This window comes from Astyanax mexicanus, chromosome 10 (genome assembly GCF_023375975.1).
Source record: "Astyanax mexicanus isolate ESR-SI-001 chromosome 10, AstMex3_surface, whole genome shotgun sequence".
Lineage (NCBI taxonomy): Eukaryota > Metazoa > Chordata > Actinopteri > Characiformes > Acestrorhamphidae > Astyanax > Astyanax mexicanus.
The window spans coordinates 10,524,526-10,548,622 of NC_064417.1; the positions used below are offsets into that span (position 1 = coordinate 10,524,526).

The window sequence follows — 24,097 nt, forward strand, 5'->3', positions numbered from 1 at the left end:
CAAACAGGCAACCTAAACCTATAGGCATGTTAGGGCAGGACCTGAAGGTGCATGTGACTGAGCAGAAGCAAATCTGCAAGAATAAATGATTGAAAAGAAAATGTGAAAAGTATGCTTACGTTTGTTTTTAGGTTAAACTTTTGAGCACAACTTAGTTTTAACCGTGGGTTAAATTAGGTTTGGGAAAGACTGTAATGTCTGTGGATCATCCGGTTAGAATAAATTCTGAAATACCTTTTACTCTTCCAAACTTATTATACAGGTTTTTTTTATACATTACAGTGCATATTTATGTGGTTCTGAACAGAATCATAAACCAAAAACACCTCATATTTTAAGTGTGCGCCTAAAAAGCACCTAGTGTCTCAAATATATATATATTACAAAGAAATAACACAGAGACATGGAGTCTATGTGCAACATAGAGATTGATCAAACTAAGTGTAGTACAATTATTATATACCATGATTCTGTGTGTGATACTTGATATATCACGACGATTCTCTACGAAACTTCCAGCATCTGAGTTACTGAAGAGAATAAACTACTCCTACTTAGAAAATACCAGGAATTATGGATGTATTGTGTAAATTTTACAGAATTTAACAACCAATATTCTTTGCGGCAGGTTTAGCCTATTTATTTGATTAGCACCACCATGTGGAATAAAGAAGCAGCAAATTTAGTAAGTCAAATCACTATACTAAATATATAACACCAAGCACAAATATACAATGGTTAGGGTTTCACGCTGACCTATTAAACTAAATATTACAGAGACAGAGATCTGATCTCTTTTTCCCATAATCCACCAAGTTTGGTACGCCTGGTCAGTTAAAGACAAATGTGACGTGTTGCATAGCAAGCAGAAGGGAAGAGTGGGGGGATTGTGGGGAGATCGGGGCAAGCGCTGTCGGGGTGGGCAGTCTTAGCTGGGCTAAGGGGGGTTTCATAACGTTTCTCGGCCGCGGCTGTTCTGTGAAAGGCTCAGTTGTTTGTTAGAAAACTTTAGTGAACAAACAGCATCAAAAAGACCAACTCTGGAGCACTGTTAAATTTATCTTCCAAAAATGGAAAACATATTTTATAACTAAAAAAGTAAAAACAGTTCAGGTGGAAGAATCTGTCCACAGGACAACTATAGGTTGTGCACTCCACAAATCTGGCCTTTATGGAAAAGAGGCAAGAAGAAAACCATTGTTGAAAGAAAGTCATAAGAAGCGATGTTTGCAGTTTGCTACAAGCCATTTGGAAGAAGGTCCTGTGGTCAGATGAGACTAGTGTTGAACTTTTTGGCCTAAATGCAAAGTGCCATGCATGGTGGAAAAGCACCATGCTGTGGGTACGGGGAAGCTGGTCAGAGTTAATGGGAGGATGGATGGAAATAAATACAGGGCAATCCTGGAAGAAAACCTGTTGGAGGCTGTAACTTGAGACAGAGATTCACCTTCCAACAAGACAATGATCCTAAACATACAGCCAAAGCTACAGTGGAACAATTTCAATCAAAGAATATTAATTTATTAGAATGTCTGCTGAACTGCTGAAACGTTATGGCTCCTGTAATTATGGCCAGGAAAAAAAGAACGAAAAAAAGTACTTGCTGTTTGAACGTAGCTTGAGAGTTCATCAGCACATCACAGGTGACTTTCAACTCTAAGGAGTCCAAGTTCAGGTGCTAAAGCAAGAAGTCTGCTTGTTGATGCAACTGGGTTCCATGCAGAAAAAGCTTTAATATGTTGCTGTCAATGTTAACCCATTAAGATGTGCAGTTATTCTGGAAAGTTATATGAAACATTAATGTTTCCTTTTAATGCAGCCTGATCATGTCACCATGATCACTGTTTGGCTGCAATTTAATGTAATTTAATTTACACCACTTTATTAATCTCATCAGAGAAGCTGCTATATTGTGCATGCTGGAAGACTAGGCATCGGCTGGTGCATCACTGGTCTGTCCTGCCACTCCATGTAGCTCTGTAGCAGTAGCCTCAAATATATTTTAAGAAGCTAATACATTTTATGTCAGGCAAAGGTTGTCAGCAGTAATGTGTCCTAAGATTATGGGTTTCTTTTCTTGTTCATTACGATGATCAGTGACAACCTCCTGGGTTTTGTAGGCCAGTGTTTCTTCTATGATATTCCTTTGTAGCAGCAGCATTATTTTAACAAGATGTCCTTTGGTGAGCAATCCTGTTTCTCACCATACTTCTAATTTTGTATGTGCACTATGGACATAATTATTAGGAAATTTCATTCATTGTTTCTTCTAAAATTATACTATTAAAAAAAGAGTTTATCCTGTTTTGGTTGGAGTCTCTACTGTGGAGAGAATTATTGTAACTAGATAGAGCAATGCATTCAGTGATAAACTGAAGGTCATGAGTAAGGTCAGGAAGACACCTCATCACAAACTCTACCCAAAAGTTTGGGATGCAGCACCATGCATTATCTAAGTGCATTCATTAGAAGTAGTGTCCACAAACATTTGGGCATAGTGTATAATGACAGTACTAAAATCAAATTGACTGATTTGTTCCACAGGGAAATGTCTTGAAAAGGGTTTCTCAGTATTCAGTTATAATAAACACCATACATTCCAAACGAGGAATTAAAACAAAACTACAATTTCAAAGCAGCAGCTCCAGTTTATTGCCATATAATCATTTTCTTTAAATAAAATCACCATAACAGTATCAACACAATACCAGGAGCTTCATTTACACTGTGTTTATTTTTAGTATACAAATATCTGCAATTACTAAAATTAATGTGCATTCATTAACATTACTATAAATGTGTTTATAAACATGACGTGTCTGTGGTGTGTGTGTCTGATGGACAGGACAGTCATATTCCAGTTGCACTGGTAGTGTTCATGCTGATGATCAGATCTGTAAGAATCAATCAGACGAAGCTCTCCTCCATGTTTGAGCACAGCAGGAAGGAGTCGACCAGCCTTGGCTTGATCAGCTGCTGATGATCTGAAGGAGCAATACTGTCCGGACAGCCGGCAGCCAGTCGCCTCAGGGCAGCCTACACACACACACACACACACACACAGCTTATTACATCAGGTGTTACAGTTTGGGATTTGTATAAATAGGCCCAAGCTATTTACTTGCTCTCTATTCATCTTATTCTCCCACACCTATTTTGTAGATTTTGTTTATTTCGCATTTGTGTTAGAATATCCAGTCAAAGTGTATTAGGTGGTTTCTGGTTTATAATGTTTAAAATATATGCAGTCTGAAGTAGCTACTGTGGACACTGACCATAAATTAGCCAGATATACTAACCCAGCATTCCAACAGGAATTTACAGCTATTTACAGCATATCTAACCAGGTTTCACACAAAACACACAAAAAGATTGGAGTTGTGTGCAGAGCTAGCTCGCTGATTCATATCCACTGCCTTCCAGAGAAGGGGAGCTGTGTCTGTGGTTAAAGGAGCTAAAGGCTTTTTAACACATTCACCCAAATGTCAATATGTTTGCTTTTACTATTCTGTGGAGGGAAACTGTGTTTTGAAACTCCGGTGAGGTGATAATGAGAAGCTTACATATTTACATATTTATTAGATAGTTAACTAGCAAATTTACCAGCTCCTTTTCTGTGGAAAGAGGTATATAAGATTGGAACTCCTCAAGACCCTGATATTCCTGTGTTAAAAACACTGCTGTTCAAGCTAAATTATTTTATGGAGTGCGACACCTATAACTAACTGAGTATATTACGTATTTTGTATGTTTATTTTCACTCTGGGTGTAACTTTTATCAATGAGTCGCAGCTGTACTGAACATTCTGAACAATACAAAGTAAACAAACGCGGCCTTCCCCTTTCTCTTTATGCAGAATAAGGTGGATAACACACACACACACACACACACTGGGTATAACAGATGATGCAGGTGTTTACCAGGCAGGCTACCAGCACAGAGTCGCTGCTGTTCCTCTCGGCCGGTGAGTGGCAAAGCTCGATGAGACGTGGCACAGCTTTAAAACAAACACAACCACTGGATTTACACTCCTTCACTTCTAAACTTTTACCTTTATAACATTATATTCAGTACATATTTAGAATCAAAAACAAGAACGACTGAAAATCCACTTTTGTATCAATTATTAATTATTCACTATCCACTATGAATTGTTTAGTATTCCCTTGAATTACTCTGTATCTGCAGTGAATGACTCAGTTTTCAGTATTTAGAACTGATCCACTAGCCTCTATCAATAAGTATCCACTTCAGGACTATCTAAAATCAACTATAAATGATATCAGTATTATTTAGTAACTATTTAGTATACAGTATGAAGTATTCGGTATACACTATGAATTATTCAGTGTGCTTTGTCTTACCCTGAAGCTCTATGGCTGCCTGTGCAACATCCGGGTCCCTGCTGAGACGGGCCAGTGTGACCGCAGCCTTCTGTTGAACCCGTTCACAGGCAGCTCCTTCTGATGGATTGGATGAAGAAGGTTTCTCACCCAATAACAGCAACAATCGCTCAATTCCTACACAGTTACAGTAGAGTTAACACTACAGTTCAGTACTTGAGATAAAGCTTGAGTATTTTGAAGTCTATTTGCTTAGCAGTTTTTAATAAGTATCCACTGGCAATACCAGAGATGGAAAATAATGAATAACATTTACTCACGTTACTGTAATAGAGTAGATTTGATGAGTAATTTGTAATTTTTAAAGTAGTTTTTAAAATAGATAATTTTACTTTTACTCAAGTACCTTTTGACAAAAGTAATTTACTTCGCTACATTGGAAAACTACGGTGGCCGAGAAAGCCCAACGCAGTGCAAATTGAAAAGCGCTGCAAAAGCACAAAACACATCCATCAAAATTACAACACAGGCGCAGCAAATAGAAAAATGCGCTGCAACTAGAAAAATGCGCTGCAAATAGAAAAACGCGCTGCAAATAGAACCACAACACAACGGAAGTGAGTCACAACACAACAGAATTTTCCCGGGGGACCTTAAAAGATACGGTACTTTTACTTTTCCTTAAGTAGAATTTTAGCAAAGTAAAGGTACTTTTACTTAATGTCATGTCTGGTGCTGAAAGCATGTCTGAGTCTCCCACATCCAGCTCTATCTGCGATTCCCACAGTAACAACTACAATACCCAGAACGCACCACTCCATGACACAACACACACTCCCGATCACATGACACATCACATGACGCCACCAGGAAGCCCCGAGTACTGATTATCCTCAGTATTTAAGGACCATGCTCACGCTCACACCTCGCCGAGTATCTGTTTGGTAATTCCTGCAATACAAAGCGTTTCTCTTGCCCTTGCCTGATCCGTGTATGATCTTGTTTTTGTTTGCTACCGACGTTGATTTTTGCCTGCTCCCTTGTGTTGGATATCCGTGTATGACCTGGACTGTTTATAGTACTTTGGATTTTTGCCTACCCTGTGATACTGCCTACCTGTGTTTGAACTCTGGATGGTCTTCCGGTTATGGTATGGTTTTTCTACTCTGTGTTTTACTGGTACTGACCCTGTTTCCGTTGACTACCCCTGTCTGCTCTATAACTTTTAATAAAGTTATTTTATTGTATCTGCACCAGTCTCATTCCTGTCTGGCCCTGACACTTAATTACAATTTTTCAGTACCTTTTCCACCTCTGGGCAATACACAGTCTCTCTCTCTCTTTCTCTCTTAAGGTTTTTGGACATGTGTGCTATTAACACATACATGCAAACACAAACAAACAGACTTTGTTTCACTCACCATTCTCCTGTAACACTTCAGAGGCAGACTGCTCCAAAACAGAGAGATTTGCCAGAATTGTTACAACCTGAAGAAAGAAAGAAAGAAAGACAAAAGTAGGTTATATGAATATTAAATAACATAAAACACATTTACAACAAATACAAGCATAGACACTGATATGTACATCCTCATGCCTCATGTTTAATATAATTTTATTTACATTTTTTCCCATTTTCTCCACTCATTTGGACTTAGGCACTAGTAATGCCCCAACACTTAATATTTGTTGTATATCTGAATTATTTGTTTGTACATTGATACTAATTAATGAAATTTCCTGTTTTCCCAGTTTTCACACCAAAAGTATTTTTTGTATCACATTTGGCTTTGAGGACAGATCTGCACGCTCTGGGTATTTTAATCTCAGTGTCTTAATGAGGGAGAGTCACCTGGAATAGTTTTCTCAACGTCTTGAAGGAGTTCCTGGAGGTGCTGAACAATAGTTGTTCCTTTTCCTTTAGGGAATTGTGAAGGCTACTTTTTTTGTTTACTACATAGTTACATATGTGTATCACTTGTTGTCATGTCTTTAATATTAATATATAATTTAGAAAATAAAGTAAATAAATAAATAAAAACATTGATTAGAAGCTGTATTCAAACTCTAGACCGGTAATGTAAGGTGCAACGTAATGTAGCTAAAGACGTTCACTAAAAGAGGTGTCTACGAAAATTTAACTGGATTCCAAAAAAGTAAAATGGCGCCAACAAGACATTAGAGTTGGCAGAAATCTATCAGACAGCAGGGCTCCCTAGAGCTAGCTAAGAGTGCACCTACACTTCAGTAGTTTGCTTTTACAGTTAAATGTATCATACGTACATAGGTTATTTAATTTAGAATATCACAAAACAAAGAGGCAATGGATAACCACATAGTAGACTTTAGACTTGTGCATTTTAATCAAAATATTAGCTTACATTAGCTAAGTACCTCAGCCCACAGTAACTAGGTGTAGTAATGATACGCCTGGTACGAATAGTACAACTATGGAACAATGTTCACACTGATTTTCAGACAAAAAAAGGATACTTTAGGAGTCCTAACATATTTAGTTTTTTTTTTTTTTTTTACATTTATATGGTTATATGTTTGTATGGCTTTCTGTAGGTGAAAGGGGATGAAAATCGTTTTGAAGAGCACAGCTTATGTATTAGCGGCCCTCAGTTACGCACAAATTATCTGTACATGAACAACATGGGGAAAAAGGGAAAAAATAAAAACAGCACCACCATTTTTTTTTTTAATGGCAGAAAAACAAAGCAGACCTCTGACCTGGTCTTTAGAGTATGGTGTGTCAATTCGCTGGCGATCCCTGCAGGCCTGGAGAAGGATGTGAACAGCATTGAGCTGCAGAAGGATCTCGCATGCCATACTGTCGAAGAAGGTGATGTTAGCCAGAGCAGCTGAGGCCAAGAGAAACACCTCACCACACGAGGCACTCTCACACAGCTCTGTAAACCCACACACAAACGTTGAAAAAATGTTAAAACAACATTTAATGTTAAATGGTTGCGCAAACATTGAAAGTTTAATGTTGAATCAACATAATGTCCTCAACCTTCTGCCCTCACATTTCATCACCATACAATAAAAAAAAACGGTTGGAGCTTCAATTTTAGCCGCGTGGAGAAGCTTTAATTTTAGCCATGCGGAGCTTCACCTGCACAGAGCAGCGGCTGCAGACAAGTGGAGAAACTCACCTGTATAATACCATTACATTGATTATATTACCATTCTAACCTGAGCAACATCACAAAGATCACAGATGGTACTGTTTGGCACTGTACTGTGCCAAACCAATCAACTATGGTTTGAACTTAACATGTATATTTTGCAAAATATTATCATCTTATTAATTAACTTTGTAAATTAAATTACATTTGCTGAACTTTTTATATATTTAAAATTCGTTTTATTTTGCAAAATAGGAAAAAAAATAGTCCTGCAGTACCGCTGTGGCCCGCTGGGCGGCCGACAGGTTAAAAACCACTGTTCTACTCTAAACCTAACTGTGAATCAGTGTAATTAGGAGATGCGTGCACTGAATCATAATCAGTCTGAATGTTTATGGGTTAAGAGGTCAGTTATTTGCGCGTGCTCACTGATGAGGGCAGTGACGATGTCCTGCATGCTCTCCAGGAAGCTGGCCAGGTGCTGAGTGGACGTGTGTTGAGGAGAGGTAATCTGAGCCACGACCGCCGCTGCCTCAGCTCGAGCTGCTTCTGCACACCCCTCATCAGTCAGGATATCAGCAAGACACAGGACACCATCCACCTGCACACACACACACACACACACACACACACACACACACACACACACACCAAAAGGCTCATTCAGAGGTGTGGAGAGTGGAGTGTTTGTTAAAGGGTGATGTTAACATTTTTAAACCAACAAAGCAGAGCTTTTAGAAACATACAGTACCAGTCAAAAGTTTGGACACACCTTCTTATTCAGTGTTTTATTTATTTATTTTGTCTTCCTTGTGAATGAACACTAAAGTAATCCAGACTATAAAGGAACACACAATGAATCATGTAAAACTTAAATGTGTTAAACAAACTAATATACTATACTAAAATAAATATAGCATTTAGGTGATCTTATCTGGGGAGCTGATAACTTGTGGTTTCTTAAGCTGAGAACTCTGATAAACCTATCCTGTGCAACAGAGGTAATTCTTGGTCTTCTTTTACTGGGTTGGTCCAGATAAGTTTCACTATAGCACTTTTGTCTTGTTTTGTTTTTGTCAATGCACTTAAAGATAATTTTAGAGTTCTTGAAAATGTTGGAATTGACTGACCTTCATTTATTAATGAAAGTCATTGTTTTCTTTACTTAGTTGAGTAGTTCTTGCCATAATATGGATTAGAACATTACTCAAATAGAGCTATTCACTGTATACCACCATCTCTACTTCTTTACAACTTTACAACTGATGCTCTCAAATTCAAGAAATTCAAATAAAAAACTAAGGCACAGCACTTCCAGGTTACTACCTTGTAAAGCTGACTGAGAAAATGCCAAGATGTGGAAAGCTATAATCTAAGCAAGCAGTAATACTGTAAAAAATCTAAAATCTAAAACATATTCTGGTTTGTTAAACACTTTTTTGTTTACTTAATAATTCCATATGTTTTTTTTTTCATAGTTTGGATGACTTTAGTTCATTAACATAAAATGCAGAAAACATTTTTTATAAAGAAAAAACACTGTGTCCAAGGTGTGTCCAAACATGTGACTGGTATTATACGTACTTAGTAACGTATAAGTGGAACTTTGAGAGACTTCAGCATTCAAGCATGTAAGCAACAGTACAGCAGTCCTGGATTTACTGATGTTCAGTTTAATAAAGATATTTTGTCTTGTCTTGTTTTGGCCATGTGGGGGCGATGTTACACCAGCTTTAACAAATTATCACACAGCGGCGCTTTCCTGCAGAACATCAGCCCTACAGCTCTACATCATCTACACATATCTACTCTCTACTCTCACATAGCTAATCTTCATACACATAATAAACCTTACACAGTTCTTGTAGTGTAGAAACTGAATAATTCATAGTAGATATAAATTATTATTAATTTGCAAGTATAATCAATTCCTAGATGTTATTGAATAATTTGTAGAAGATACAAAATAATTTGTATTGTGTAATGAAAAAAATTATAGCAGAAATTTAATGATTTAGAGTAGATAAATTAATATTTAGTACCAATTTACTAATTAATACTGGATACTAAAAAAGGTATTGTAGATAATGAATCATTCATATTGGATGCGCAATAATTATCAGCCAAAAATGATCATTCAAAATAGATACAAGAAATTCATATTTGATAATAATTTGAACTAGAAGCTAAATAATTAATACTGAATAATAATAATTTAAAGTAGATACTGAATAATTTTTATTGGATAGGTATTTATTAATAGGCAATACAGAATAATTCATACCAGATATCAAACAATTTAATAAATCCACATGTAAAATATAAACAGTAGAACTAATTCATAGACAATGCTGCCTGATACCAGAGACAGTATTAATGAGGAGACCAGTTCTCATAACATTTAGCATGGTGTCTGTTTACAGATAAAGTACCATCCTTCAACAAAAAGAGCCAGTTAACTTTATGCTTACACTGCTAGCAGAAGAGACACAGTACCTGCTATGGATTTTTTTTGCATTATTGAGCCAAACTCTTTAAACTGTTCATAGGGGTTTATCAGATTTTATCACAGATTTAAAAGAGATTTTTGAAACTATAATTTAACCTTAGTTTCCAGTATTTCCGTCTCACATATTTTAGTCAAAGAAAATTACCCTACGACTTCCTATAAGGACTTTTTTTTATCTATTTCTAATAAAATACACATGTTTATATTTTTAAAGCATTGTGCCATATTGGGAGATGAGTAATGATCCACATTAGTGAAATATATGAGCGTCATTACTGCTGAAGGTAAGAAGGTGGGCTCTGTATGTCAGTAGACTCCCAGTAAACGCCGCAGGTGTGTGCGCTCTTCCTGTGTGCAGCAGGTGTGTGTTTTCAGGCTCACTGTTCAGTGACAGTTTACTGGCAGGTTCTCCGGGGGCTCTCACGTCAATCTCAGCTTTCACTGCCTTTCCTTTTTCTACGCCCGATAATTCTGCTCTCCGGGCTCCTCAACTACACACACTTCCTTTCCTCACTCACATTATAGCTGAATTTACTGGCCAATTTATCAGAAACACCTGATATATAAACAACATATAAGTAATTATTTAGTAATGTCTAAAGCTGCAATTATTACTGAAAAAGATGTGCAAATGTACACACACAGCTTGTATATTCCTTGTAGAAAGAATAGGACCCTCTAGATAAAACAAATATGAATACCAGGTGTGGGCTAGAGGGGTCCTCTGCCATTAAGCTGTGGAGCAGTGGAAATGTGTTCTCTGGAATTAATGGTACTCCATCAGATATTTGTGAGATTGTATGGTTGTGGAGTTAGAAGGCTACCCTGCACAGTAAAGACAGTAAATGGTAGAATAAAGAGGAAGCAAGTACATGTTTAATTTGTTCTACTTCTATATAGTGTATCAGTGTTAAAGGCACAGTAAGAAAAACATGTGTTTAACTGTCAGGGATAGAGAGGGGTTGATGTAGAAATGAACTGGGACTGTTTTCTGTTCCTGAACTCAGATGCTGGGGGAGGAGCTCAGGAGAAAGTGATCTTTAGTATTATATATTTTTTTTACTAACACAGTAAAATGACACAAGTAGCACAATTACTTAAACTGACACACAGACACTATAAACCTTTCTCATGGCTACAACACTCTAAACACATTTTAAAGTTCAAAATGACACTTTTAAAATATCCTGAACACGGTTTTCTGCATAAGACACAACGATCTGACATAAAGTCACATGTTTCCATATTAACATACTGTCATTCAAAATGACACATCATGGACTACAGTTTTCTTAAATGTTTACACACAAATACTGCTACCTGAGACACAATGATCACAATGTGCAGCGTATGCACCAATCCCCTAAACCAACTCTAAACTACAAGCTAAATTTTTGAATTATACCCAAACTGCAGTTCTAAAACACACTTTTTCCAAAACACTACACACAATTTTCTGCATTTGGCAAGGTAATCTCTTGTTTTTACAAGGAACACATTGTTAATCAAACTATAAAATCCATTGCACTAATATACACAGTGACTCATGGCAAACACATTGGCAAACACCTGTCACACAGGTTTACAAATAGCAGTCAGAGCGTTAGCATGAAAGAGCAACAGGTAAGACAGCAACAGATAAGAATATATGTGTGTTTTGATGTTTGGTGTGTGTAGAGTATATGATCTGAGAATATGATGTTTTCAGAAAATGTGTTTAAACAATCACAAAAAACTGTGATTGGCCAATATATGTGCCACCTCAGTGGTTAATTGTTGCTGCTTCAATCAGGAAATCTAAAAAGGTTTACAATAACAGTGGAAGATATACTGTTGGGCATGTGTGCACTGACTTGTTTTATGAAAGCAAAAAAATAAATAAATACAGCAGCATGTGTTTGTATCTGCAAATATTTCTGTGCATGTGCATAATCAACAAAAATCAGCTAATATAAATAAAGTGTTTGAAACTATTTGGTGTAAAAGTTTAATTGTGATAATGCTATATGGAGTTTTGTTTTCAGTGCTTCATATTGCTGAATATATGAGGTATTTTTGCAGTTTGGGTGTGTGGTTTGTGAATTGTGTATTTTGCAAAGAACAGCTTAGTTTACAAAATTGTGTTTTAGCAATTGGAAAAAATATGTAATATGGGATAAATGTGGACTCATTAAAGAGAACTGATATGGTACCTTTTCCAGTTGGTTGATTCCTTCCTCCACACAGCAGATGGAGGCCACTGTCCTCAGAGCATGAGCGTAAAGACTGTTGAAGCAGTCCTGTCTGCATATCTTCAGCAGGGCCACCACCGCACCTTCCTACAAGGAAGCACAACACATGCACACATGCACACACACACACACACACACACACACACACACACACACACACACACACACACACACACACACAATTACTCTACTATGACCATTTTTTTTATATACATCAAATTATTCTGTTGTTTTATATGTAGACCAATGTACATGCAGCTGTATGTTGGTTTGGATGTACAATGTCTACATTGTTTTTGTGGGAAAATAAAATATATATATATATATTATTACTGTGTGAGAGTATTAAAAAGAATATTCTAAAATAGTTTACACAATAGTAAAATACACAATTATAGCACCATTTAGCACCAATTAGTGGAACACAAAATTAGTTTGGTAAGCTCAATGACCCTTTACCTACATACACAGGTGAATCCAATTATTAGAAAGAGTTAAGATTGCAAGTTTTTCTCCTCTTTGCATTTTCTCTAAAGACTGGACACATGGGAGCGTCAAAAATAACTTTACAATTACCTGAAAGCAAACATTGTATGACATCATAGAGGAAAGATACAAAAAGCTATCTCAGAGATTTCAGCTGTCAGTTTCCACTGTGAGGAACATAGTGACGAAATGGAAGAACACAGGCACAGTTCTATGGAGTCAAAAAAGGGTCATAAAGATTTTGAGTTTGTAAAACAGAAGTCACAAATGTACTGAAACTTGTAACTGCGTTTAAACAACTGCATGCACGAAAATCCAAATCCACAAATTAACTGGAATGTGCAAACTTGAAACAGAAAGTAATATTAATAATATTTATATATTTATATATTTATTAATATATATTTTTAAATTTGTAAATCCAATCTCTTGAATGTGTGAATCAGTACTGCTCAAATGGCTTAAGCTGGATCAGACCAAAAATCACATGGAATTTGTGAGGTTGTAAATGTGACAGTGGGTGTTTTTCACTGTGGAGCTAAAAATCCTCTCATTCATCTTCTCTGCTGCGTGTGCGAAGCTCTAGCTGCAGTTGCGAATTTTGACCCTGTTTTGACGCCTGATTGATGGACCAATAGGAAAGCTTTATCCGGACCAATCAGATTACGGGGTTTGTTTAACCAATCAGAACAATGGATGGGTCTCTGCAGCTCGGAGTACTGGGTGTGTCGAAAGGTGTGGGCGTGTCGAAAGTGTGGCCGCCATTTTGGAGTCGGCCACCATGCGCCCCCCAGTGGATCAATTTACACTGAGGAAGGAGTTTAATAAAACAATAATATTCATAACTCTACCAATTTTTACCCGATTTACACACGGTTTGGTTTGTTACAAACAGCAGAGATGTAGTAATGACACAGGACACTGTCACACATTACAAATACGTGCTTTCATGCTGAAATACTTTATATTATGTTCTAATAATATGAATTAATTTTATATTACACACACACACACACACACACACACACACACATATATATATATATATATATATATATATATATATATATATATATATATATATATATATATATATATATAATTAATTAATTAACTTATGTACTTATTAATATGCTATACCATATGTCTGTCTTTGATAAAGAGCATAATATAAAGTATGAAAGCACATATTTGTAATGTGTGACAGCGTCCTGTATCATTACTACATCTCTGCTGTTTGTAACAAACCAAACCGTGTGTAAATCGGGTAAAAATTGGTAGAGTTATGAATATTATTGTTTTATTAAACTCCTTCCTCAGTGTAAATTGATCCACTGGGGGGCGCATGGTGGCCGACTCCAAAATGGCGGCCACACTTTCGACACGCCCACACCTTTCGACACACCCAGTACTCCGAGCTGCAGAGACCCATCCATTGTTCTGATTGGTTAAACAAACCCCGTAATCTGATTGGTCCGGATAAAGCTTTCCTATTGGTCCATCAATCAGGCGTCAAAACAGGGTCAAAATTCGCAACTGCAGCTAGAGCTTCGCACACGCAGCAGAGAAGATGAATGAGAGGATTTTTAGCTCCACAGTGAAAAACACCCACTGTCACATTTACAACCTCACAAATTCCATGTGATTTTTGGTCTGATCCAGCTTAAGCCATTTGAGCAGTACTGATTCACACATTCAAGAGATTGGATTTACAAATTTAAAAATATATATTAATAAATATATAAATATATAAATATTATTAATATTACTTTCTGTTTCAAGTTTGCACATTCCAGTTAATTTGTGGATTTGGATTTTCGTGCATGCAGTTGTTTAAACGCAGTTACAAGTTTCAGTACATTTGTGACTTCTGTTTTACAAACTCAAAATCTTTATGACCCTTTTTTGACTCCATACAGTTCTAGTTAAGATCTGAAGACCAAGAAAAATCTCAGATAATCAGAGAAGAAAGAGAACAGTCATTTTCACACATAGCCACAGACCAGCTCCAAACACCTACATCATCATCTTGCTGCAGATGGAGTCACTGTGCATCGTTCAATTATTCAGTGCACTTTGCACAAGGAGAGGCTGTATGGGAGAGTAATGCAGAAGAAGCCTTTTCTGTTCACACGCCACAAACAGAGTCGCTTGAGGTATGCTAAAGCACATTTGGACAAGCCAGCTTCATTTTGAAAACTAAAATTGAGTTATTTGGATTGCGGTATGTATGCGAAAAAAACCCCACAGCATTCCATCATGCTGTGAGGCTGTGTGGTCAGTGCAGTTATTGGGAATCTTGGTAAAGTTGAGGGTCGCATGAGTTCCAGTCAATATCAACAGATTCTTGTGAACAATGTTCAAGAATCAGTGGGAAAGTTGAAGTTGAGCCAGGGCTGGATACTTCAACAAGACAACGACCCTAAACACTGCTCAAAATCTACTAAAGCATTCATACAGAATAACAAGTACAACGTTCTGGAATTATCATCTCAGTCCCCAGACCTGAATATTATTGTAAATCTGATGTGATTTAAAGCGGGATGTTCATGTTCAGAAAACTTCCAACCTGACTGAACTGGAGATGTTTTTTTTAAAGAAGAACGGTTCAAAATACTTTCAACCCAGAAGGCTGTGGAAAGCATTCAGAGGCTGTTATGTTTGCAAAAGAAGAATCTACTACATACATTATTATCATTTTTCTGTTAGGGTGCCCAAATGTATGCACTTGCCTAATTATATTTAAAGAATTACTGCACACTTTCTGTAAATCCTGTCCTATCCTATCACTTCTCAAATATTACAGTGTTCATCTGCTATATGATATATTTAACTAAAATTCTGATTTAACAACCAATGATTTATAAAGGAATATCATGAAAATGATTATGGGTGGCAAAACCTTTTCATACCACTCTAGGGCATTCGCAGCACCCAAGCAGCACACAAAAAGTGGGTTTTGAATAATTTAGCTTAACTATGCAGAAACCTGAACCTGAGTTAGATAAACAAACAACCTGAGCTCAGAAAGTTCACTGATTATGAAAAGCAAACAAACAGAGGGGAACGAACAGCAGTGGAAAATACTAAAGCACTTTCTATTTTTAGAGCAGAAGCAAGTGAATGTGTGTGTGTGTGTGAATGTGTATTTGTGAATGTGTATGTGTATGTGTATGTGTGTGTGTGTTGGGTATGTGTGCTTGTGGCTTTACCGTGAGGAGAGTAAAACACCACATAATCACCACCATTACCCCAAGCAGCTTCATTACCTGTCTGACAGGAGGGTAATAATGGTGGGCTGTACACCGGTGGACTGCGATGGGTTCTCAATCTCAGCACCTCTACACACACAAACACACACACACACTCAGGGGAAACCCATCCGCCGCATTTCCACTCAGGTAAACTACCTTTATTCAGCTTAAGTTAGTAAACACTCGAATCTCATTCTGACTCGGTCTCTCTGAAAAACACACATTCACTCACTAACACACACCCTGTCTGACCAATCATCAGCTTTAAAAAAAAGACTGGCTACAACCCAGTAGTTGTTTGGAATAATAAACCAACTTGCAAATGCAAAATTACATTTACTTTTATTTGATCGTAGACAGTATAAACAGTATGAGGATTTTTCTTGTTTTCTCTGGTCTACATTTAATTTATTATCCTTTTATCAAATTTTAGGTCTGCATCACATTCCAAAAAAAAAATCCTTAACCCTTGTGTGGTGTTCGGGTCTGTGGGACCCGTTTTCATTTTTCATCAAATGATACTAAAAAAATATTTTTTCTAACTCACTCATTGGCATTGGCTCATTTTTTGTGAAAAACATATATCAAAACACATTTTCCATAAACACACACTGTAGCATGTGTAAAGCATTTTAATGTAAAATTGCTTAATTATGATGAATTAAATACAAGTAACAAAGTAAACGAGTAACAAAAATATGAACACCACACAAGGGTTAAAATCTCCATCACTCAGATGGCATGGCATCAAGAACCATAAATCAACAATGACTGATTCACATGAACTAGTGATTCATTTTCCAAGCCTGTGTCAATCTCTACAATTCAGTTAAATTTAGAAAATTCACTTTAACTTTTGTTGTGCAAAACAGAAGCCTCGTTTTTTTATCATGACTTCAAACATCATTTACTTCTCTGGGCTAAGAATCTGAGATAGATCATCAGTCCAAACATGTACTGAGACAATTCAGTAGACAAGATATTTTTGGAAGTAATGAATGCTGTGTGGTACATGACCAAATATGAAAAGCACCATTCAGACTGTTATAAACAAGTCCAAAAAGCAGGGTCTGTAATGCAGAATTAATTCAGAAAATTACATTAAAATACATATCCTGTTTTCAGGACCACATCATTTATGCATTTTCAAAAATACCATTAAAAAAACACATGCTGCACACATTACAAGGCATTACTGCAGGGAAGAGGATACATTTCCATACTTGACTCAGTAGAGAATGGGTGGGGATAATTAATTGTTGTACACTTTAAGATGTGTTCACAGGAAGAATAGGTAAAATAGCACCTGAATAACTTTATCCCTGTGTATCCTTGGAGAGGATGTGTAATTTGTGTATTTTGTTACACAGTATGGAAACATTTTAAAGTGGTAAATGCTTTACTTTTTGTAATGTGTACAGCCTGAAATACAGCAATGGATAAACAAATTAAATAAAGTTAAGTAGACAAAACATGAAATATCCTGTGTTCATACTAAGCACATTACTGACCTGACCAAGCCAATCAACCAGTATGATCAAAATAGCTAAGCCAAATAGCCAATAGCTCTTTGAAATCAGTTTATAGCAGAAGCTGGTCTGGAGCAGAAGTCTTCAGCGTGGTGTTGACGTGTTTTTTCGGAATTCCCAAAGAGTAGATTTAACAGTGAAAAGCTCAGAGGAAGCAGATGGAAGCAGAGGTTGCATTTCAGCACCATTTATTTGACAGGATTGTGATGGATTGACGAGGCATTTTGAGTGTGTGTGTGTGTGTGTGTGTGTGTGTGTATGTGTGTCTGTGTGTGTGGAGGTGGGGGATCAGTGCTGCAGTATTATAGGAAAGAGATTCTATTGATCTGATATTGGGCGGTGAGGGGTGAAACTAAAGGGCAAGGGGGGTGGAGGAATAAACAACATCATGTATCTCCACACAGCATATTAGGATGCCTTAGTGTGAATGCAAGTGTAGAAATGTGTCTGTTTTGTTGTGTATGAGTGTATATAACTCTATGGTCTGTAAGCATGTGTGTGAGTGTATTTAACTGTACGGACTGTAAGCGTGTGTATAATTGTGTGTAGGTGTATATGAATATGTGTAGCACTGTTAAAAGTAAGTTTCTTGAGGATCTTCAATTCTGCTTCAAGGTTTGTAGAAGAAAATGTTCCTTGAAGCTTTCTAAAATAAACAGTGAGTCTATGAGTGTTTAGAAATGTGTATAGCTGTCCAGTTGTTTATGAGTGTGTATTGTGGTGTACGGTTGTGCATGAGTGTGTGTCATTGTGTAGAAATAAGTATGAGTGTGTATTATTTGTGTATGCTTGTTTATGGTTGTGTATGAGTGTGTATTGTTGTGCATGGCTGTGTATGAGTTTGTATGAGTGTGTGTTATTGTGTAACTGTGGTCTTTACCTTGGCAATGATGCTGCAGAGCTGTGGTCCATCCTGAGTAAGAGACAGCAGGTTGCTGATGGCGTTCTCAATAATAAACACATCATCTGATTCCTCGACCTGTTTAATCAGGATCTGTTGATACAAAGATCAATTTCATTGCATTTCTATAGTCATTTTACAAACATTGGTTAAACATTTGTATTGTGGCACTATAAAAGGATGATAACATTAGAAAAAGTCAGTGGACTCAATAGCTGCAGAGTTCTGCTGTTAAAGCGACTAAGGGAGATCAACTCCAAATTTATGCCTATGGATTTAGAATGGGATATTATTAAAGCCTCTGAAAATGTAATGTGTCATAATACTTTTTCGTATAGTGTAGTTTCTGGAAATCCTGCAGTCTGGTTATTTTACCTTATTGTACAAAATCATGATGAATGGACCATTAGAAATGCTCCAGAATGACCTGTTTACACTGAGGTTTTTTACTTTTTCTACAAATTTGGAAATTCTGTAATTATATAGATGTCAGTCTTTAATGAAAACAGATATAAGCATTCCAACAAATCCCAGCTGTCATGAAGGAAGTCTCAGAAAATATAAAAGAATTAAGATGCCATATGGCATTTCATTTTTTGAAGCTGTTCAGGCTGTTAACATTACTCAGTATGCAGTATGACGTGCGTACCAATAATATGTTGTAAAAGGCTTTACCAATTACCCACAGTGAAAAGTGCAGTGGGTGGTAAAGATTGTATCCGGTGGCATCCGGCTCGAACTGTCAGTGTAAACAGACAAGTGACATGTAGAAATCACATCCATACAGTATTCAATGCGGAAATATCCCACATGCATACCCCACAGGCAGTGGTGCAGTGTAGTATAGTTCCTATCCCAAATCCAAGAACCATTTTTACTAATAAGTACAATCTATTTTTCTTATAGTATAGAAATCTTATAGTATAGTATATCATATATTATAGTATAGATTATAGTATAGATATCAGAAAAGCTCATATAGACTTATGAATGTCCTCCATTGATTAAAAGGGAAATGTCAACAGAGATCATATATTTACTGTAAAAAGTCAGGAAAGTTTTGGGCTTTTAATATCATTGTTTAAGACTAGACCCTAACAACACAGGTTTAAAAGTGCAGTAGAAGTATAATATGACTTAAAGACAGGTTCATAGACCATACGAAGTATGCTAGTAGTACTTTACTCACTGATGTGTGCTGATGACTAAATGTGTTGCTGCAGCAGTGTCTAATACCCATCGAAACACACCCATGACAGTAATTGACAAAATTGCATTGAAAATAATCCTGTATGACTCTCAGTGCAACCTGATGAGCTCTAATGGCCACCAGCTCACTGTTCCGCATCTCTGATCCTGTGCTATAAGGTACAGCTCTCAGTATGTATACACAGTCATTCATTTTGCAGCTATACTCATGTCTTTACCTGTATTTCATTGGCTAGGGCCATGTCAATCATTTGGCTGAAGGAATCACTGACGTCTGTGAGGATCTCATGAATGGCCTCTTTCATGGACTTCAGGAAATACTCGTCATCAGTGTGAAGGCACCTACAGGACACAGGACATAACCACTCAGTACACTTCTGAAACCTGACACAGTGTACGTACAGTGTATGCACAGGTGTATAGTATGGAAGTGAGCTACATAGTTATATATTTCCCATAAAATGCTGCATCTATCTATATGCTATCTACTTTTTCACAAACTGATTCTCATAATTACATTATAACCATTTACAATATTTAACATTGTGAATTCAACTTTCTTTATCTGGAACATACATAGCCATGCCCAATTTTACAGCCACTGACCATTTGAAGTTTAAAAAGTGCTTTTGAACAGTGCAGCCTTTTCTATTGGCTCCTGGCACCATCTATTTGCATACTGTGCGGATTCTTCACTCTGTAGTCTTTTCCTCAGACTACCTTCCCTTAGATATCTAAGTTTTCCTAATAAAATGACTTACAGTATGGCCCCAGTGTTGTGGGCTATAAGAGCAATTAGCTTTTTCTGCGTTGCTGAATGTGACCCTAGGTCTGGCTGAATACTAAAAGACTATACTGCCAGTTTCTTGTATTTTCTATAATAATAGCAAAGTTCAAGACTGCTGATGACGTGGGATGGTGATTATCGAACAGCATAAACTTACTAATGCTTTTGCTGCTGAATACAATCAATTCATCATACCAGTGCTCCAAAATCTATTACAAAGCATCACTTATCTTCAGAGAGAGTTACTCCAACAAATGCAGAATAAACTATTTTTTAAATACCCTTGATTTTGTAAGAAACAGTGAATGGTCAGGTGTCCCAATATGTATGTATTTGTTAATTACGTGTTTCTTACCTCTCAGTGATAACAGTAAGCTCCATACACTTTTCCAGCAGCGCTGTTTCATACTGCAGCACAAGGAAGACAACACAGCTCAGCCAGCATTTATACAACAATAACCAGCATTTCTACAGTAATTTACTGCATTATAAACCAACCAGTGTGTTACTTGTTGTTTGGTGTGTTGGTGTGTTGGTATTTTAACAGTGTACCGTTTCTTCGTGTCGCAGCAGAGGATACTGTCTTGCGCGTTCACGCTCTGAAGGTACGCAAGCACCTTATGTAAGGGAACAGCAATGTTATTTTATTCTTTATTCTGTTTATTGTTCAGGTAAAAGTCGGGTTTGCGTCCGTGTGTGTGTATAACAACGGGGGTGTAGACACATGGTGCACCTGCGTGGCTAAGATAATAAGGACTCTGAAAATTTACTGTTGTCTAGGTTAATTTCAGTCAGTGGAGCTCCTGTGTTTTCCGCTGGCAAAATAGCAACATGCCAGGCATTTACCTGAACACACCTCACTTCCACATCACCACACCCATCAGTGTAGATATATATTCCTAAACTCCGACACAATTTTAGCAGCAAAATTGACGGGGTGTTGACGGGGTGTAAAAAACGGATGTGCATTGTGGCACACCTTGCTCAGGGTGAAGGATTAAACAGTGATGGTGCATGATTAATTAAAAGAGAGTGGATACCAGCAGGACATCTAAATTAATTCCTTTAGCTTACAGTAATTAAACTATGGTCAAGACCCGTATTTTCACAAACTCTGGAAGCTATAAACCCTGCATGCACACAGCTCAGTTCAGAGGAGGACTACACCCAGCTGAGGTTTTATAGGAACCATATGTATTCTTAGGAACCCATATACATTCTGACCCAAAATGACGTCATTTGCTTGGTGTGGTACAGGAGATCTTTAGGTCCTGGTTTAACTGCATGACTCCCACTGTAAACCTCAATTACGCACTGCCCACGTACAGAATACTGATATACAAAACTTGTCCAATATAAAATATTGCATAGATATTATTGGATACCAGGCTGAGTATAAAGAATGGGTCTTATAAACAATGACTGCTGTTGGAGTAAGGGGCACCTATTTTCACTGTATATGGGAATGTGCTTTGTTACAATCGTTCTGGAGAGGGGTGTTAAAAGTGTTGAGTAACTCAATGTCCACAGTTGTGCTTACTAATAGAGATTTGGTAAGAGGCATAAATAAGGTTAAATTAGAAATTTTGATTACAGGTTTAATTACCACATTAAGAATAATTTTAAAACATGGAAATGAAAATCAACTAAGTTACCAGAATTAAAAGAATGGCTGAATTTAATGACAGAAACTGCTTCTTATAAATATATGCTAGCTGTAATGTCAGGACAAGACATAACTATAAATACTGCCTGGCAAAACCTGTGGCAGCAAATAAAGCTACAAGTGTAATACAAGCAGACCCTTCATCTGCTCAATCTCCATCTGACTTGTTTGATTTACTTTTACTTTTACTTTTATTATTATTATTATTATTATTATTATTATTATTATTATTATTATTATTATTATTATTATTATTATTATTATTATTATTATATAGTTCCTTGTCACATCTGGCTCTATGGATATGCTTTGCCCTTGAATCCCTTGAATGTAATTTTGATTTGCCCTGTGTCTGTTGTAAAGTAAAGGAAGTGTTTAATACTCATATACAGAAAAAAGAAAACTCATATACAGAAAAAATAATACTCATAAAATGAATGCTACTATGTAGATTTTTAATTATCATCAATATTCACCCAAATGAGAGACTGTAACTCTGCTCTACCTAAATTAAGATTGGGTTATTAATATTCACCCTAATAAGAAATAGAACCAGTTTAAATCAGTGTTTTTTTGATGACACTAATATTTGACTATAAAAGGTCTTGAAGGTACAGTAACAGTTTGTTAAATTAAGCTTATGCAGTATACAAGCACTTTAATAAAGGTATTTACAGTATTTTAAGGTGTTTTTTGTTGCTGTGGGGTTCAGGTACCCCCTCACCTTCTGCATGTGAGCGGGCGTGGCCCGGGCAGTGCTGTACTCGTGCACCAGTGAGCGGACGTGGCAGTTGGCCCTGACTGCGGTGCTGTGAACGCGCTGCCAGCGGCCCCGCTCCAGCCTCTGGAACATCTTCCCCAGCTCCGTGCTGACCACTAGAGCCCTCTTCAGGAGCGTCTGCAGGTTGTCCCTGGTCACATGGTCACCAGTCGTACCCACAGCAGAGACAATGAGCTCACCCAGAGAGTCCTCGTCCACGGCGATGGGCTTAGACTGCAGAACACACATACACTCCACCTCCGTCATGTGACGCAAATCTTCCATCCAGCGCTGCACCGAGTCCACCTGAATGGCATGCATCCTGAAACGCACACACACACACATGCATGTATAATTAGACCACTATCATTAGTTTCAGGTAGTATTCCTCTCTACAAACAACCTCTCTCCATCAGGCACAGAAAGGCACAAAAGGCATAACATTAAAACCACCTTCTCTTATATTGAATAGTTCACCCTCATGCTGCTAAAATTGATGCTTCTACATCATTATAAATCATGGAGTCCACAAGACCTTTGAAAGTGTCCTGTGATATCTGGCACCAAGTCGGCATTAGTTTTAACAGCAGACCCTTTAAGCAGGCCTGTAGGTTGTGAGGTGGAGCCTCATGAGCATCGTGTTGCTGGTCCTCTGGTTGTCCTTCCTTGTAGCACTTTTGGTAAATACTGGCCACTGCATATCCCTAACACCCAACAAGACCTGCCAGATGTTTTGGATCAGATCGTTATAATTTCATTTTTGTGTCCCAAATTTTTACGCTTGCCCAATTTTCTGGCTTCCAACACATCAATTCAGGTTCTGACTGTTGATTTGCTGCCTAATTTATTCACTACTTGACAAGTGCCACTGGAAACAGATAGTCAGTCGTTTTTACTGCCACACTGTTCACACTAAAAAAAATAAGTACAGATTTGTACTTAAAATAGTACAAAGCCTGTACTGTACTCTTTAAGTGAAAGTCCTTTTTTGTATCCATATTTTTTGTGCCAGTAAAAATTAAAAAGATTATAAACATTATCTTCAACTGAAAATGTGTCAAGAACTTGATGATCCATAATTGTCTGGCTTTCAAATAAAGACGTGCAATAAAATTAATATTGTTTATTAGTGCAGTGATACAGAATACTGTATGTACCTTTTGGCTGGTTGAATGGTACAAATCTGTACTTATTGCTGTTAGGAATGGCTTTGTACTTCAGAGGGAACACATCTGACCCTGTAAAGACCAATATTGTACCATTGAGGGTACAATTATGAAGTGT

At 37.1% G+C, this 24,097-nt stretch overlaps 1 protein-coding gene across 3 annotated transcripts in view; it reads right to left on the reverse strand.

Annotated features, from left to right (window-relative positions):
• Positions 1 to 2,628: 2,628 nt before the first annotated feature.
• LOC103046649 (INSC spindle orientation adaptor protein) overlaps positions 2,629 to 24,097 on the reverse strand; it is a 63,012-nt gene continuing 41,543 nt past the window's right edge. For 2 of the 3 annotated variants that reach the window (XM_022683937.2, XM_022683938.2), the window contains 11 exons: positions 22,778 to 23,135; positions 20,743 to 20,795; positions 19,819 to 19,942; positions 18,371 to 18,484; positions 12,183 to 12,308; positions 7,911 to 8,082; positions 7,081 to 7,259; positions 5,766 to 5,832; positions 4,366 to 4,521; positions 3,922 to 3,998; positions 2,629 to 3,036 (listed from right to left, as the gene is read on the reverse strand). In XM_022683937.2, coding sequence (XP_022539658.1) covers positions 2,908 to 3,036; positions 3,922 to 3,998; positions 4,366 to 4,521; positions 5,766 to 5,832; positions 7,081 to 7,259; positions 7,911 to 8,082; positions 12,183 to 12,308; positions 18,371 to 18,484; positions 19,819 to 19,942; positions 20,743 to 20,795; positions 22,778 to 23,135 — 1,555 coding nt within the window. In that variant the 3' untranslated portion in view covers positions 2,629 to 2,907. The remainder of the gene's footprint in view (positions 3,037 to 3,921; positions 3,999 to 4,365; positions 4,522 to 5,765; positions 5,833 to 7,080; positions 7,260 to 7,910; positions 8,083 to 12,182; positions 12,309 to 18,370; positions 18,485 to 19,818; positions 19,943 to 20,742; positions 20,796 to 22,777; positions 23,136 to 24,097) is intronic. The other variant, XM_022683939.2, reaches the window with a different exon arrangement.